Source organism: Lepus europaeus, chromosome 3 (assembly GCF_033115175.1).
Source record: "Lepus europaeus isolate LE1 chromosome 3, mLepTim1.pri, whole genome shotgun sequence".
Taxonomy (NCBI): domain Eukaryota; kingdom Metazoa; phylum Chordata; class Mammalia; order Lagomorpha; family Leporidae; genus Lepus; species Lepus europaeus.
Window position 1 is genome coordinate 35010643 of NC_084829.1, and position 16798 is coordinate 35027440.

General features: G+C 54.6%; 1 protein-coding gene across 1 annotated transcript in view; it reads right to left on the bottom strand.

Annotated features, from left to right (window-relative positions):
- Nucleotides 1-8809: 8809 nt before the first annotated feature.
- Nucleotides 8810-16798, bottom strand: part of NUDT3 (nudix hydrolase 3) — a 92638-nt gene continuing 84649 nt past the window's right edge. Inside the window, exon 5 of the mRNA XM_062185979.1 lies at nucleotides 8810-16458. Coding sequence (XP_062041963.1) covers nucleotides 16280-16458 — 179 coding nt within the window. The 3' untranslated portion in view covers nucleotides 8810-16279. The remainder of the gene's footprint in view (nucleotides 16459-16798) is intronic.

Genomic DNA, 16798 nt, shown 5'->3' on the forward strand with positions numbered 1-16798 from the left:
GCACCTGGGAAAGCAGTGGAAGATGGCCCAGGAGTTTGTGCCCCTGCCGCTCACTTGGGAGACTCAGATGATGCTCCTGGCTCCTGGCTTCAGCCTGGCACAGGGCTGGCTGTGCAGCCATCTGGGGAGTGAACCAGTGGATGGAAGCTCCGTCTCTGTCTCTCTCTAACTCTTTCAAATAAATAAATGTATTTTTAAATGGCTCAGAAATAGCTCTGCTTACTGAGGAGGTGTTTGGTGCTATGATTTTCTCTCCGTTTTCGAGGCCTCCCACAAACGCTGAAGTTCCCTTCATCTTCCTTTAGCTCACACAGGTCCTGTTTGTTCTTTGACCATGAACGTAATTTGCTCAGTATCCAGATGTCTGAGGATTTGCCAAAGATCTTTCCGTTACTGCTTTCCTATATAGTTCCATTGTGACCAGAAAACATATTTGGTTATGTCTTAAATGTTTTTTAAATCCACTGAGTCTTGTTTGATGGCCTAATATATTCCTCTCTTGATAAAATGTTCTCTATAAACTTGAGAAGAATGTGTATTATGCTATTTTGTTGTTGTTTTAAATACTTATTTTGAAAGAATCGCAGAGAGAGGGAGAAGCACGCAGAGTTCATTCCCCAAATGGCTACCAGGAACACCATCTGAGTCTCCCACGTGGGTGCAGGGGCCCAAGGGCTAGGGCCACCTCCTGCTGCTTTCCCAGGCTGAATTGTAGGGAGCAGGATCGGAAGTAGAGAAGTGGGGGCTTGAACCAGCGCCCATATGGGATGTGCTTGCAGGCAGCGGCTTAACCTGCTCGGCCACAGGGCAAAGGCTGCTGCTTCTTGAGAAGAGCAGCGGAATGGATCAGGCTCTAGGCACCTGATCAGGCAGAGGGAAGACGGCCTGCCGCTGGCAGGAACGTGAGAGGTGGCGGCGTTACAGTCTTGGGCAGTGAAAGTCACAGGAGCATCGGGAAGAGCATTGCAGCAGTGCACTCCGTAACAGACGCGAACCACAGACACAAGTCACCGAAGCGTAGTTAATCTATAGCAAAGGGCCAGCGTCCTAGCTCCTGGCCAGCCCAGACCCCAGCCGTTTCGGCCATTTGGGCAGTGAAACACTGGATGATGAAAGATCTCTCTCTCTCTCCCTCTGTAACTCTGCCTTGGAAATAAATAAATCTTTAAGATGGCTGCCTTTATTTTATGATAAACAAACTTATAGCCATCAGTTTGAGCTGATTTTACTTTAATAGCCTAATTAACTGCCACTATGGATGCCAGCATCACAGATGGTGGCTTAACCCCTTACGCCACTACGCTGGCCTCTGCAGTTTTTTTTTTTTTTTAAAGATTTACTTTATTTGAAAGGCAGAGTTACCGAGAGAGAGAGAGAGAGAGAAATCGTCTATCTGCTGGTTCACTACCCAAATGGTTGCAACAACCAGGCCTGGGCCAGACCAAAGCTAGGAGCCAGGAGCTTTGTCTGGTGTCCTGTGTGGGTGCAGGAGTCCAAGCACTTGGGCCATCTCTGCAGCCTTATTAGGCACATAAGCAGGGAGCTGGATTCAAAGTGGAGCAGGGACCAGAGCTGTGGCATAGTGGGTGAAGTCAGTGGCATCCCATATGGGTGCCAGTTCTCTTCCTGGCTGCTCCACTTCTGATCCAGCTCTCTGCTATGGCCTGGGAAAGCAGTAGAAGATGCGCCATGTTCTTGGGCCCCTGCACCCATGTGGGAGACCTAGAAGAAGCTCCTGGCTCCTGGCTTCGGATTGGCCCAGCCCCAGCCATTGCAGCCACCTGGAGAGTGAACCAGCAGATGGAAGACCTCTCTCTCTCTCTATCCCCACCTCTGCTCTGTCTCTGTCTGTCTTTCAAATAAATAAAGCTTAAAAAAAAAAAGCTCCAAGTTTATCAAGTGTATCTTGCTTACAGGAGACTCACTCTGGACCTACACACAGGTTAAAAGTGAAAGGATGCAAAAAACCAAAAAGAGAGCTGACTGAAATCGATTCTGAGCCGAGCTAGTGAGGCGGGACGAAGCAGCACATTCAGTGTTGTAGCAGGCGAGCCGATAGGGAGGAGCAGCAACGGTGCACGCGCACACCGCACAGCACGGTCCCCGGTGGACGAAGCAAAGACGGACGCGGCCAGAGGGAGAAGTCAGTTTCTTTCTTTTTGAAAGAAAGAAATTTCATTTTGGGGAGAATATGGAACAATTGGAATTGTCATATCTGGCTCATGGTGGTGTGACAAGGAACAGGCACTTTGGAAAACTGTGTGGGATTTTCTTACAGATTTGAGGATGAACCTACTTAAGGATTCATTGCTTTATTTTTAAAAAAGATTTATTTATTTGAAAAAGTTACACAGAGAAAAGGAGAGTCGCGGGAGGGTGGTCTTCCATCCGCAGCAATGACCGGAGCTGCGCCGATCCAAAGCCAGGAGCCAGGTGCTTCTTCCTGGTTTCCCATGCAGGTGCAGGGGCCCAAGGACTTGGGCTATCTTCTACTGCTTTTCCAGGCCATAGCAGAGAGCTGGATAGGAAGTGGAACAGCAGGGACTTGAGCCGGCGCCCATATGGGATGCTGGCACTGCAGGCGGCGGCTTTACCCGCTACACCACAGCACCAGGCCCCATGACTCATCACTTTAATTCCCAGAAATGAAAATATATATCCTCGACAAAATGCATACCAGGATATAGCTGCATGATTTTTTAATCTTTAAAAAGGTCTCATTTTTTTGACAAATCATAATCATATATAATTATGGAATAAAAAATGGTGCTATATGTATATAGTGTGGAATGACTGAATTAAGCTACTTAACATAGATGCCACCTTGAGCATGCATCATTCATTCCTCCTGCCCAGCTGCAACTTCCTATGCTTTGGCCTCCAGCCCCTGCTAACCACCATTCTGCTCTCTGTTGTATGGATTCACTTGTTTTCGGGCCCACGTTGAGGTGAAAAAGTGCGGCCTGTGCCTAGAAATGGTTCTACAGTGGTCGGGAGGGATCTCAGAGCCGTCGTCCCAGTAACAACATCCTGGGTGAAGGGCGGTGCTGAGTGGGGACCGACACCCTGACGGCAGAGTGCTTGTAGACTGGAAAGCACCAGGACCATACGGGCCCTTATCACTGGCCGCTCCACTTCCTCGGATTGAGCCCCCCACCCCACCCCAGCAAAGCCAACTCCCCTGCACCGCCCAGAGGTGGTCTCCCTGGCCTGCCCCCCCAACCCCAGGCTTCCCCTTGGCTCCTGCCCCAGGCCCGGGAAAGCTGGCAGGGGGATCCTGAAGAGAGAGCTAAGGGGAGCAGCAGTGGCTGGGAGCCTCCCTCTCGTGAAAAGGCACCCCCTCTTCTTCCTTTGCTCCCCAGACTCAAGGCAGGAAGAGGAAGTGGGGGAAGGGAGCTCCAGGAGAGGCCTCCATCCGTGACGGGTGATTGGCCAGGGCGCCATGCTGGGTGAACACCACCTTTCCCCACAGGCTGTGCACTGTGGCTTTTTTTTTTTTTTTTTTTTAAAGCTTTTTATTATTTACTTGAAAGGGAGAGTTACAGAGAGTGAGCGAGAGCCAGAGAGAGGTCTTCCATCGGCTGGTTCTCTCCCCAAATGGCCACAACAGCTGGAGCTGGGCCAACCTGAAGCCAGGAGCCAGGAGCTTCTTCTGGGTCTTCCACGCGGTGCAAGGCCCAAGCGCTTGGGCCATCTTCTGCTGCTTTCCCAGGCCATAGCAGAGAGCTGGACTGGAAGTGGAGCAGCCGGGATGTGAACCGGAGCAAGGCTTAGCATACTATGTCACAGGCTCAGACTGCGGCTCTTCTACCTCCCGGACTCCTCCCATCCAGGTCCCTGAGGGCCTCTAGCATTTGCTCCGAGGCTCAGGGGGAAAGTGCAGGGCTGTGGGGGTGCTGAGACGGTGAGGTGATGCTGGGACACCCCTCTCCCCCAATGCCATTTGGCTCTGCCTCTTCTGAGCCCCATCTCCCCGGTCCCTGCTCTGCACCACCCAGCGGGATACGGATAGTGGAGACAGTCTCAGAGCGAGGGCTTGTCCATGGGGACACACAGCCCCCTTAGAGGGAAGGAGCGGATTCTTTCCCTAAGGAGGGCACAGATGTGAGTGTGCAATTATGCAATGGCGTATGGCGGGCAGGTATTGGGTACTTACTGAGCCAGGGAGGTGGAACTGGACCCTAAATGCTGTGAGTAGAAAGAGAAGCAGATGTTGCCAGGGCGAGAGGGGTCGGTGGGGTCTGAGGGGAGCAGACGGGTGGCATTTGGACTCCTCAAGGTGGCAGTCCTGGCCACAGGCTGAGTGCACGGCCTTCCTCGGGGCAGGCTCAGTTCTTTCACAGGACGGGGCAGCAATGGATGTAGCGTTTGGGGTTGGTTTTATTATTATTATTATTAATTTACTTGAAAGGCAGAGAGATAAGAGTGAGATTTTCCATCGCTGCTTCACTCCCCAAATGCCTGCAGCAGCCAGGGGTTGGGCCAGGCCCAGGCCAGAAGCCAAGTCCACCGTGGTCTCCTGTGTGGACAGCAGGGCACAAGTGGGTAAGATGTCACCTGCTGCCTCTCAGCGTGTGCCTTAGCAGGAAGCTGGAACAGAAGCAGAGCCAGGACTCGAACCCAGGCCCTCAGATATGGGATGTGGGAGTCCTAAGCGCTGTGCCCAGGACCTGCCCGTGGGACTGGAAGTCCGAGGGGGATTGCAGAAGGCGGTGGTGTGCATGGTGAATGAGCGAGTGGACACACGATGCGGGCTGACCCTGGCGCGGCCTGGATGGACTCCGGCAGCTGGAGTGGGGTCATCATTTAAATAAAGAACTGGATGGGGGCAGGCGCAGTGGCTCACTTGGTTAATCCTCTGCCTCTGGCACTGGCATCCCATATGGGCACTGGGCTCTAGTCCTGGCTGCTCCTCTTCCAGTCCAGCTCTCTGCTGTGGCCCGGGAGGGCAGTGGAGGATGGCCCAAGTGTTTGGGCCCCTGCGCCCGCGTGGGAGACCAGGAAGAAGCACCCGGCTCCTGGCTTCAGATCGGCGTAGCGGCCATTTGGGGAGTGAACCAATGGAAGGAAGACCTTTCTGTCTGTCTCTAACTCTGTCAAAAAAAAAAAAAAAAAAACCAAAACTGGATGGGGTGGACACTGTGGCACAGTGAGTTAAGCCACTTCTTGGGACACCTGCACCTCCTGTCGGCGTGCCCAGAATCAGTGCTGCCTCCCTGCCTGATTCAGCGCCCTGCTAGTGCGCACGGAAGGCGGCACATGATGGCTCAAGTTTCGGGCCCCTGCCACCTGCTTGGGAGATCAGGATGGAGTTCTGGGCTCTTGGCTTCAGCTTGGCCCGGCCCTGGTTGTCTTGGGCGTTTGGGGAGTGAACCAGCAGATGGAACATCTCTCGGTTTCCCTCTGTCTCTGTCACGCTGCCTTTCAAATAAACCTCACTAAGGAGCAGGACCTAATGCAGACAGAGCAGCAGGCGGTCCACAGTGTGGCAGCCACTGCACTCCTCACTCGGGATCGGAATCAGAATGCTGGGGAACAGGCCTGTCTCACGGTTCCTAAACAGGACTGGACACCCACCCGATCCTGAAAATCCATTTAGCTCTAACCCTAATGGTCCACTGCCACTGTCTCATCTGTAGCCTCCTCACACCTCCCTAAGTGGAACGGCCACTCAGACACTAAGTGGGCTTGAGTACTGCCGCCATTGCTCCCAGACACCTGTCCGCACCCAGGAGCATCCCCACTGCCCAGTCCCCAGCCGGCGTGGTGTGAGGTGTTTAGGGACCAGATGCAAACTCAGCCCTGCACTCGCCACCTCCCTACCCTCAGTTTCTGCTTGTCCTCGTCCACCCTTCAGTCTAGTGACCAAGACGGCGTGCCAAGGGTGTCCGAGGGTGGGTTCTGGGGCCAGCCCTTCCAGGCTGGGCCATGCTTGTTACCTTGGACGTGTTACCTGACTTCTGCATTTTCTTCTGCAGCCTGATGACCTCCTTTTCCCATCTGTGGACTTGCTTTTAGGAACAGCATCAGGTTCCTCCTTTGCGGGTCTTGCGCGTTTGCTGGCTGCCCATCACCCATCCTCTGCTGCAGAACCCGGCCCTCTCCACGCAGGCCTCCGTTCCCTGAGCCCCTGCTTCACCCTGCTCCCCAGAGGAGCTCTGTCACCACACTGCTTCAGCCACTGGGTCTTTGCCTCACGGTGTGGGTCCCCAGGGGACACGGGGCTCCCTGGACCAGTCTCTGGCTCTCGCCTCACTGCCTTCCCCTTTGGCTTGTACAATCCCGTTTCTCCAGCTCCCGGGGCCTCCGCCTCCTCTGCCACGCCTGGCTGCGAGCTGGAGCGTGGAGCAGGGCCTGTGGCCCGGAGCACACAGGACACGGTATCAGCTTCCCTGAAAGCCCAACCCCACGCAGTCACCGCTCCCTTTTAAAGCCTTTGCTGGCTTCTTGGTCATGCAGAGCAAAGGTCACGCACGGCCTGCCAGGCCGCCTGGCCCCAGCTTGCCTCTGCTGTGGCACCTCCTGCCGCTCCCCTTTGCTGCCCACCGTAGCTCTCAGGTGCCGCCGGCCAGGTCCAGCGCCTGCCCCTGCACACGCTGTCCCTTCAGCCCTCTGGGCTCCTCCTAGCTGCTGCCTCCTTTGGGAAGAAGTCACACCTGTCTTCTACCGTCTGCCATTCTTGGGTCTGTCGTCGCACTGTTTTATTAGTGACCGCGGCACTGCCCTTGGCATTTCCCAAACAGGTGCCACCATGTCAGGACCACAGCCCAACTTGGGGTCACATACATTCCTACTTAATGCTTGCAAGCACCCTGCCAAGTGGACTTCTCCCCCACTGAGGAGGGCACAGAGCTAAGGCCAGCTTGCCAACATCACAGAGCTCAGCGGAGCTAGGCCCCGAGCCCTGGCCCAAAGCCCACACTTGCCGTTACACCAGCACTAGGCGGCTGTTCCATGAATGGCGTCTACCCTCTTCTGCACCCTCCCATCCACGCACTCTCTCAGGAGGCGGCTTTTGGGTGTATGATGCAATTTCTCCCCGACACCTACCAGCATCTAGGTGCACCCTTGGTGCCCAACCTGTTGACTGAGTGACGGTGACATCACAAGCAGGCCCCTCCCTCCACCTCCCTGCAGCGCTGATGTGGTCCCACCCCCCAGGCTGTCATCTCCTCTACTTCAGGCCATCTGTCCCCGAGCAGGTGCCTCTGTCCCAGATTTAGCACACGGCTGGGATTCAGGAAAACGGAACGTGAAGCCTCAGGCTGAGATGGTAGCTGGGGGTCAGAGACTGGGCAGATCAACACACCCTTCACCCTCCAGAAAGCTAACAAGGCTGGTTTTTTTTTTTTTTTTTTTCCCCTTGAGGGAACACAATGACTGGGTCTCCAGGGCCGAGGGTGAGCCTGACTGGGGAAGAAGGAATTCAGCCAGCCCCACTGGCGTGGGTGGTCAGACATACCGCCTGGCACGCCAGCAGGGAACAGCAAGTGCACTGCTGATGCCAGTGTTCGGGGCTGTGCTGGGTCCTGCGGGCCGACTTCCTCCCATCACTCGTGTCTGAAGTTTCGGGGGCCCCTTCGTAGGTCTCTCTGGCCACAAGTCCCTTAGGCCACTGGAAGAGTGTAGAATGAGGACGCTGTACTTAGCAAGTCAACATGCAGTAAATACGACAGATGATGGGCCACCTGTCGAACGGCCCAGGAGGATATGACATGGGCAGATGGGAATGCCCCAGCAGCCAAACCCCACGAGAGGTGGCCAGCTAGGGACCCCGAGCCAGTCCCTCCTGAGGGTTCTTGGCTAAGAGGGCTGAGGCACGGGTGAAGGGAAGCCCGCACGATCGGGACTGTAGGGAAACAGGTGCCCTGACTGGCTGGTCGGGCACGTGTCCTGTGCCGGCATGTGTTTGTCAGGCGGCTACTGCCCAGCAGCCAACTTCCTGCCTCTGTGCAGCACCTTGCACAGCCAGCCAGTGCACTGACCAGGTAATGGGGCCTGCCCTCTGCCACCACGCATGCGAGCTGTCATCTGGCATACACATCAGTCTCTTAGGAGTTAAGCTGGTATGAATCTTGCACTGGAAGTGACTGATCCACTGACCACAGCATGTTTCTTGGCTAGTGGTGGCAGCCGCTGGAGTCCCGCCTCGAGAAGGCAGCCCGTCCTGGGGACGGCTGTGCTGGCCTGACCAGTCCTTCCCTCCTTGCATCTGGCCAGTCTCGGATCCGGTCTAGAATGGCTTCCAGGCTGCTCCCCTCTAAGCCATCCTGCCGGCTACTCCTTGACATGGCCAACACCACAACCAAAGCTGCCCCGTTCGGGAATGTGAGTGAGCTCCAACTCCTTGGGCTGCCCTCTGTCTTTGTAGGTCTCCCTCATCATAATTCATTTTTCATTACCGCTCAAAAGGCTTTCCTTTCCTTCTTGGGGGCAGGAGGACACGGCTCACTTAATGCTGTCCTCCCACTGAAGAGACCCCGTCACCTCCAGCCCCTCCTGGGCCCCCGACACTCCCGCACAGCTTCCTTGTTGTCCTGGACGTGTCTCACCTCCTTCCCCTTCCTGCTCCTAGGCCCTGGCGGGGGCAGCCCCCAGCCCGGCACTGGGCACTCTAGGAACCACGCGGCACGGCTGGCTGCAACCTCACTGCTCCTCCTGTCCTTCGCCTGAATTCCCTGGACGGTCCATCTTCCACAGAGCCACCCCTGACCTCTAAAGCAATTCCCAGGAACCCAAGAGCGGGATGGGGGTGAAACCAAGGCCTGAAGGAAAACTCCGGAAAGAAGAGACTGGACACTAACAGGGATGCGTGTGGGAAATACTGGTTTTTATTGGTTGGCACAAGATTACAACCTACAGTGGCAATGCCCTTCCCTCCCACACAGCTCAGACAGAAGGAAAGAGTTAACAGGATGGAAAGGAGGGGCACGCTCACAGGCTCAAGCATTTGTACAAAAGGAGAGGGGCACCGGGCTCCTAGTGCAGTACCGAGGCGCGCTCTAGCTGTGGGAAGGGTCTGTCTCTCCGCTGTTGCTGGCGCCACACAGGGGGACATGTTAGCAAGGACGGGGAAGGGTTACATACGGTTGCTATTAAGGGGAGGTGGGGTAGCATCTGCTGTGCACCTGTCTTGGGCCAGACCTGGGCTGGTCTTCTCAGCTCTCCTGCACAATCCTAGGATCTGCCGGCCGCACCCATGGGCAGGGGCGGGCAGGAGGCCTGTGACACCCGCCTTGAGAGCAGGACACAGGAAAGCTCGTTTCCTCCTGACTTCTCTGGTCCAAACCCCCTGCAGCTGCTGAGCACCGCCGAGGTCTTCCTGGGAGCGCAGTGCAGACACGGACACGGCCCTGCGCAGGCCAGAGGAAAAGCTCAAACGTCCAAGCAATAGCAAGCAAAAGGCCTGGGAAACAAAGCGCAAGGCCACGCGCCCGCAGCCTGGTGGATCCCAGCGCGCATCGACCCCGGGGCCGAGGGCAGGATCACCAAGCCCCGGCTTTGTGACCCTGCACGCACAGGCGCCACGGGATCTAGGATCACAACCAAGCCCTCCGCCCCACGGCGCCATCGTGTGGACTCCTAGCTCTGCGGCACTCACAGGGGCCCTGCTCGCCCTCCTCTTCAAAGGTGACCCGGCCCGCTGGCTGTTGTTTCCTGCCTTTCTACATAGCGAAGCAGCCCGGGCACCCGGGGCCCCGGCCGGTTCTGGAGGCTGAAATGTATGTGCACCAGGGGAAGGAGCAGGACGCCTGTGCCGGGGAAGAGGCCAGCTCACTGCATCCAGGTGACCTGGCCTCAGGGAGGCAGCACATCTCCTCCATGGCTGGTCCTGGGGCTGTCGCCCTCTGTGATGCTGATGGCGTGGAGGTGAGGAAACCTGGGGCTGTCTGGAGGTCACCCCCCGGGGGAGGCCTCCTCGGAACCCAGCCCTTACCAAGATCACTGGAAAGCACAGAAGCCAAGGCTCCTGCAGCCAAGGCCAGGCCACCGACGTCCTGACGGACACACTGGCACCAGTTGGAGGGCTTCTTCAGACAGACACTGACGGAACTCGTTTCCTCCGCCCCCACCCCGGCCGGGAAGCAGCAGAATGGACGTAACAGGCATCGTGAACAAAGCTGCAGCACGTCCACATTTCTTCTACACCACACTGGACCAGTCACTGCTCTAACCACTAATGAAGACGACATGGCAGGTGCCGGGACTCCTCGGATGGAAGCGAAAGGATGAAGCCTTCGGAGGCCTCGGCAGGACTCTGGCAGCAGAGTCTCCTTGGCAAAGATCTGAGCAGAACCGCTCTGGGCCGCAGGGCAGAGGTCAAAGGGCAGGCTGCAGCCGAGACGGCCCCTGCGCTGGGGAGGACACAGCCTCTGCTCCCTGGGCAGACGCTCCCTCTCCAGCACCTCGAGGCTCTCCCGGGCTCGGCCTCAGCCCCGCTGCCTGGGGAGACGGTGTGTGGAGCAGACCCGTCATTCTCAGTACTGCTCCTAGGTGCGTCCACTGTCAGCCTAACCCCTCCGGGCCCCCATTTTAGTTGTTATACTGCTGTAACTGAGTAACTAAAAGCAGATGTCCTTTGGGTCACTTATTAGCGACACGCTTCCTCCCCAACAGACGGAGGTGAAAGACCAAGGCTGAAGGCTGCAGAGCGTCTTATCGGTGGCAGAGGGACAAGTGGTGCCTCAGCTAAGGTGGCACTTCTAAGGTTCTCGTTTCCAGTACCACACACAAGTGCTGGCAGACAGGCTCCATGAATCTGCAGGGACCGCCAGGCCCTCTCCCTGGCAGAGGGACTTCCCACAGGTGACACCACCACTCCACACAGAGAAGGGGGTTCCGTTGTAAGGCCAGCACTTCCGACCTTTTCCTAAGGACTTCAAAGAATTAAGATTTTGATGTCAGGGTCTGGCGTGCAGCAGGCTAAGCTGACATCCCACATGAGTGACAGTCCCAGCTGCTTCGCTTCTAACCCAGCTTCCTGCTAACATACCAGGAGGCAGCGGAAGTGGCCATGCAGGAGACCAGGCTGGAGTTCCAGCTACTGCTGCTCACATCTGGGGAGTGACCCAGCGGATGCAACACCTGTCAGCCTGCCTTCTGAATAAATAAATTCATCCATTTAAATTTAGACTCCTCATTGGGACCTCAAGCCAGAAAAGCTATTTCACTGTTCCGTCCCAAGGTCTCTGAAAAGCTCTCCCACAGATACCAAGCACTGAGCTGATGACCGGTCCAGACCACGACTCAGTGATTACGAGCACTGCACCCTGGCCTGGCTTTGGGGCGGAAGGGAGCACACCGAAACGGCGATGGCCTGGGCAGCGTGGGCAGGCTGCGGCTCGTCTATCCCATAAAGCCTCTGTTCGGGACTGTAAATGCCTTTTTTGGGTTTTGCCTGGTAAGAAATCACATAAGTTTTATGGCTAAGAACTGGGAATGTAAACCAAAGAAAACTTGGGAGTGATTACACGGACTGCTAGAGGGACAGCAGCAGGGGCCCTCCCCACCTCCTAGGTCAGAATCTTTCTTTTTTGGCAAAAGCACCTTCTGCAGCTCCGTCTGGCTGCACCATGCAGTCCTCACGGCTCGCCTCGGCTCTTCCCCGGGCGGCAGTCTCCCGTTCCAGGACAAGCTCAACCTCGCCAATCACTGTGCACAAAGCTGCAGGGCGGGCACAGCAAAAACCACGCGCCTGCTGCCCTCCCGCACGCAGCGCGCCCAGATCAACACAACTCGGAGCTTGCTTTCTCCCTTCTGGGCCTTAAGGGAGCCAGGAAGACAACTATTTGACTAACGGGAAGGTGAGAAGTATCATTTTCTCAGATGCCCCTGAAAGGTTATCAGCTACACACAAGTTTTTGGGTTAAAGCAAAACTAGCTGTTCTCTGAGAGGCAGGGTGGGGTGCTCAAAGCAGAGCGCCCGAAATCCCCGGGCCCCAGATTCTCAACGCAACCAGATGTGGGCACAACAGAATCTGCCCGATTGTAGTCAATGTTGCTCAGATCAGGAGTTTTTACTTTAATGTCTCAAATATCTCACTGCGTTTGGTGACACTGAAAGTGACAAAGAAAGCACAGCCCTCATGCGCAGTGAGGTCAATGCACAGGCTGGTCCCGGTGATCGCCCACCCACTCCCACCCGCCTGACAGAGGCCAGGTTGAGCCACTAACACGGACAGCTCCACCCACTGAGACTCAGAAGAAACGAGGCCATCTCAACCGGGCAGCAGGAACCACAGGCCTTGGCTCTGGCCTCTCTCAGAATCGTTCAGAATGAGAACTAGAGGAGCTGTGTGCATCGTTTAATCATTTTAAGTAATCTCCTCCCTCCCTCTCCCTGCATGCCTCGCACTTTTTGGAAATCTGTGCATTGTTTTCTGAAATACAGATGGGACCATGATAAAATTCTATTATCAATTACAGCCAATTCTCATTTCTCTTCAGAAAGCAAAAATTTGGGGGTGACACAGCAGGTGAAACTTCCACCTGCAGCGCTGGCATCCCATATGGGCACTGGTTTGAGTCCCAGCTGCTCCACTTCCCATCCAGCTCTCTGCTGTGGTCTGGAAAAGCAGCAGCAGATGGCCCAAGTCCTTGGGCCCCTGCAGGCACATGGGAGACCTGGAAGAAGCTCCTGGCTCCTGGCTTCAGATCAGCCCAGATCCGGCATTGCGGCCATGCTGGGGAGTGAACCAGCAGATGGAAGACCTCTCTCTATGTCTCTCCTTCTGTCTGTAACTCCGCCTCTCGAGTAAATAAATAAATCTTAAAAAACAAAAACAAAAACCAGAAAGCAAAAATTAACCCACATGGAGACTTCTCCAGGTATTTCAACTCTCAGCCAGAATGGGCTGAAAGCATACTTCAGAAATAATAAAATCACAACTGTGGAAAAATCACACTGTGGGTACTACCCTCCTTTTTGTTAACAAAATGCATGTGGCTCAGGCTAAGCTGTTAAAAAAAAAAAAAAAAAAAGAAGATGATGAGGATTATGACTGTACAAAGGCTAACGCAGCCCAAACGGCCGTGAGAAGTCCGTGGGCTCCAGTATGTGGCGTGTACACCAGGGCTACCCAAAGACTGACGACACCTTTGGCTACAGAGGGCTGGAAGGAGCCGTCAGAGAGTGAGGAGGGAGTGGAGAAGAGCAAAGGGGAGAAGCAGGAGGAGGAAGAATGGTTTCGCACAGACCTTTTTTCTTCTTTAAAAAACCCACAGAAGTGAGTCTTCGCTTCTAGGCATGCCTGTGAGACTCCACATGGGCTGACTCCTAACATCAAAATAGAAAATATGTCCTTGGCACCAAGGAACTGACCAAGCAGCACCACATTTACACACCGCCTGCACAAGAATCCTGGGGGCAGTGACCTGCCCTGCTCCTCGGAGGCTGTGCGAACAAGGCCTCCAGGGCCCCTGCAGGATGCACGGCGCCACGCCGAGGGCGGAAGTCTAGCAGTGAGGCCACCCTCTAGCCTTCCGTGGTCTCAGAGGGGGCGACACTCCCATACCCTTTGACCCCTGCCAGATGGCTCAGCCTAGCCCCCGCAGTGAGGGGCCCTCTCCAGGAAGGGCAGGCGGGGCAGAAGACACTTGTACAAACAGAACACAACCGATTCAGTAACTGTTCCATCCTGTTAGGTTTGCTAGGAGAAAAATCCAGACTCCTGTCTCATGGATTGTACTCTTTCCTGTGGTCCACTCCCTTCTCTCTCACACACACAATTAAGTCCTGATCCACAGAGGCTGCAGGACCTTACTGGTGTTTCCCAAATGGCTACAATTTACAAGCTAAGAACAAGCTTTAATTAAAACCCCCATTACATTCTTCTCTCCTGAATCCGGGGGCCGATGACGGACGATCTCGTAATAACCAGTCCTGCGAGCCAGAGACTGCATCTGCCTGTCCGAAACCCAGGGCCTGTTTCCACAAAGCTAGCACTGGCAGAACTGATGGCCGATCAGTGCCAGTGAAACATCCCACCAGCAGGGTCACTGGAGATAAAGGTTACTTCAGCCGGACAACCGCCTCGTCTGTCACAAAGGACTGTAACTACACATCAGTAAAAATAGCCATCCGTGTACAGTGCCGGGAGAGAAAAACACCAAGCCCAGCTCACTGCAGTCCCAGGGCAACAGCACCAGTTCCGACAGCTCTGGCATCGGACAAAGCATCCCTTTGTCAGCTAAGAAGGCATCAGAACGCTCTCTCTAGCTAACTGCATTAATAGGACCCATTCATGTCACCACAGTCCACTCTCCTGACCCAAGACACCAGCACCAATCCAAACTGCACTTCTGGGAGAAGTCTATTGTCCCAGCAATCCAGCCAAAACATCTTCAGAGCATGAGAGTGAACAGGCGAGCACACAGCTCACGGCCCCCGAGCCCCGCTGTCAGGAGCACCGGCCGCCTCCTGGGACGCACCTGCAGCACACTCCCAAGATTGATCTGTGGCCCGTACTCTGTGGACTCTACTTCGCATGTATTTGGACAGAAGCTTAGGATGCGCCAAGTCAGGCAAAGAGCAGCAGTGTTTGTTTTGACGCAGGGCACGTGAACAGCAAGCTGGTGGTCAGGCTTACACCCCGAGGTGCCTGCGTTTCTATCCCCCAGGCCTCTGCTCGGGCCGGATCCCTTTCGAGGGCTCTGAGGTTCTGTTTTCTGACTGTTCCTGCATGAGAGAAAGGACACCAACTGAGAACAGACAGAAAATGTCAGAGCTCGTCAGCTGTTGTCTCCAGAACGGCAGGACACTAAATGGCACAGCTCTACCAGACACGTGTATTTCTTTTTAGTGGGAAGAAGAGCAAAAGCTTTTCAAAGTTTGAATATTTATTAGAATTTTTAAATAAAGAGCTACGATTTTAATTTCACATCTTGGCTATGATTTGACAGAGGAGACACCACTAAGAGTATAGCAACAATCTCCTGTCCCAAGCCAGGGATCAATCAGTGCCCCCCTCCCCCATGCCCAACCCTCAGGCAAGACCCTTTTCAAGACAATTTTACTTCTCAACTAAACAACACAATTAGCAAATGCAGCCAGCATGAACCTGTATCAGAAACCAACCAGCCAGCATCCGCTCCAGTAAATGACTAAGTGGCCTCCTGTCGCCCCCTAGGCTGCAGACAGACATTTCCCATCCTGGGGGGCAGAGTTTGGCATCTCTGAGCACGCTCCCAGGGGCGAGGAACTTCACACAGCAGCAGGTGTGAGGGCAGGACTTTGCGGCTGCACTTCTGTAAGGTACAGCCAGACGCCTCAGTGCACAAGGACAATAGCCAGGCCGGCATGGCCTAAGGCCTGGATGGACAGGAGGAGCGGCAGCTGGAGGAGATAGGCCACATTCTGGAACAGACTCCAAACCACGCAGACACAAGCAGCATTCGAGGATCCGGTTTTTAGACAGCCATCCTAAGGATCCAGTTCAAACCCTATGAGCAACAGGCAGGGCAGAATCCAACGTCTATCACTGTTTCTCCGGATCTGGGCTGAGCCAGTTGGTTTCTTCCTGTTTCTTTCCTGGCAGGGAAACCCAGCTTAGAGAAGAGAAGGCCAGGTGCCCCGGGAGCACTACAAAGGCCGCCAGCACTTCCCTCACTGTCTGGGGAACGGAGGATAGGGAAACCTGCCTAGTCACTAGCATCAAAAGCAAAAAGCTAAGTAATTGTGAGGCCCTCCATTTCAGAAATATACCAAATTAAAAAAAAAAAAAAAAAAAAAACTTGAAAAAGCAAACAGTTGAATTCCCCCTTCTAAAAGCCACTCATTTACATATTATACGTCCAGTCTATAGTGTGTAGGTAGATGCATTCTGCAGTGAGAATGACCAACCTGCTGGACCGGACACACACTGCAGGACAAGTGCTTGACAAGTTATCTCACGCTGGTACCTTTTAATTTAAAAAAAAAAAAAAAAAATCAAAGAAAACTCTCTGGCCAGGACTGGGCTGAGGCCAACAGGAACATTTTGGAATCCAAGGGAGGGAACGCTGTTTGCCTCTTCAGAGGCCTGCAGGGGTGCAAAGAGGGAGAGACAGAGCATGCACAAAATACTTACAATTACCTACCCACCCCGCCCCCGGATAAAAAGAAGAAGCCCCACCGCGTAACCCCGGCAGCAGCGCCACCAACACCCCTTTCTCTGCTGCCCATCATGCTGTATTAGAGAGAGGAGGCCTGTGAGGAGAGGCGAAGAGAGCCAGGGTGAGAGGGAGGATCTGCATTTCAGTCTGGTTTCCAATTTCCCTTTCTCTTACAGGAAGTCTTCAGTCATCTGATGCCTGACATGGAGCTCTGAGGAGAAACCGAGTATGTGGTGGCCACAACCGGGGTGCCATTGTTGGCCGAGTAGCCTTGCCTCAGCGTTTCAAAGTATGACGCCTGCACGGGTTTGTGACAACGCAGCACTTTGACAGCATCTTCTATTTTAAACCATTCCCTCTTCCTTCCTGTGGAGGCACGAAGAAAAAGAAGTTAGTACGAGAGGGGAGCAACGGGCAAGTTTCCAAGCCTGCAGGCGAGAGTAGAGGAAGGCTTGTCGACACAGGAACCAGGACTTTGGCCCACGTGCTGGGTTCCCACCACATCTCCAGCTCCAGTGAGCGTGTGACCCGGGCAAGGCACCGAGCCCCTCCATGCCCATTCTCCTCACCGACAGAGGTAATAAGCAGGATGTGGACCTCACGAGACCATCCTGAGGATCGATATACAAAACACCTAAAAGGCACCTGGCACACAGTGCACACTGTGAAGTTAGCTTTTTAGTTGTTACTCGTTCTTTTTTTACTT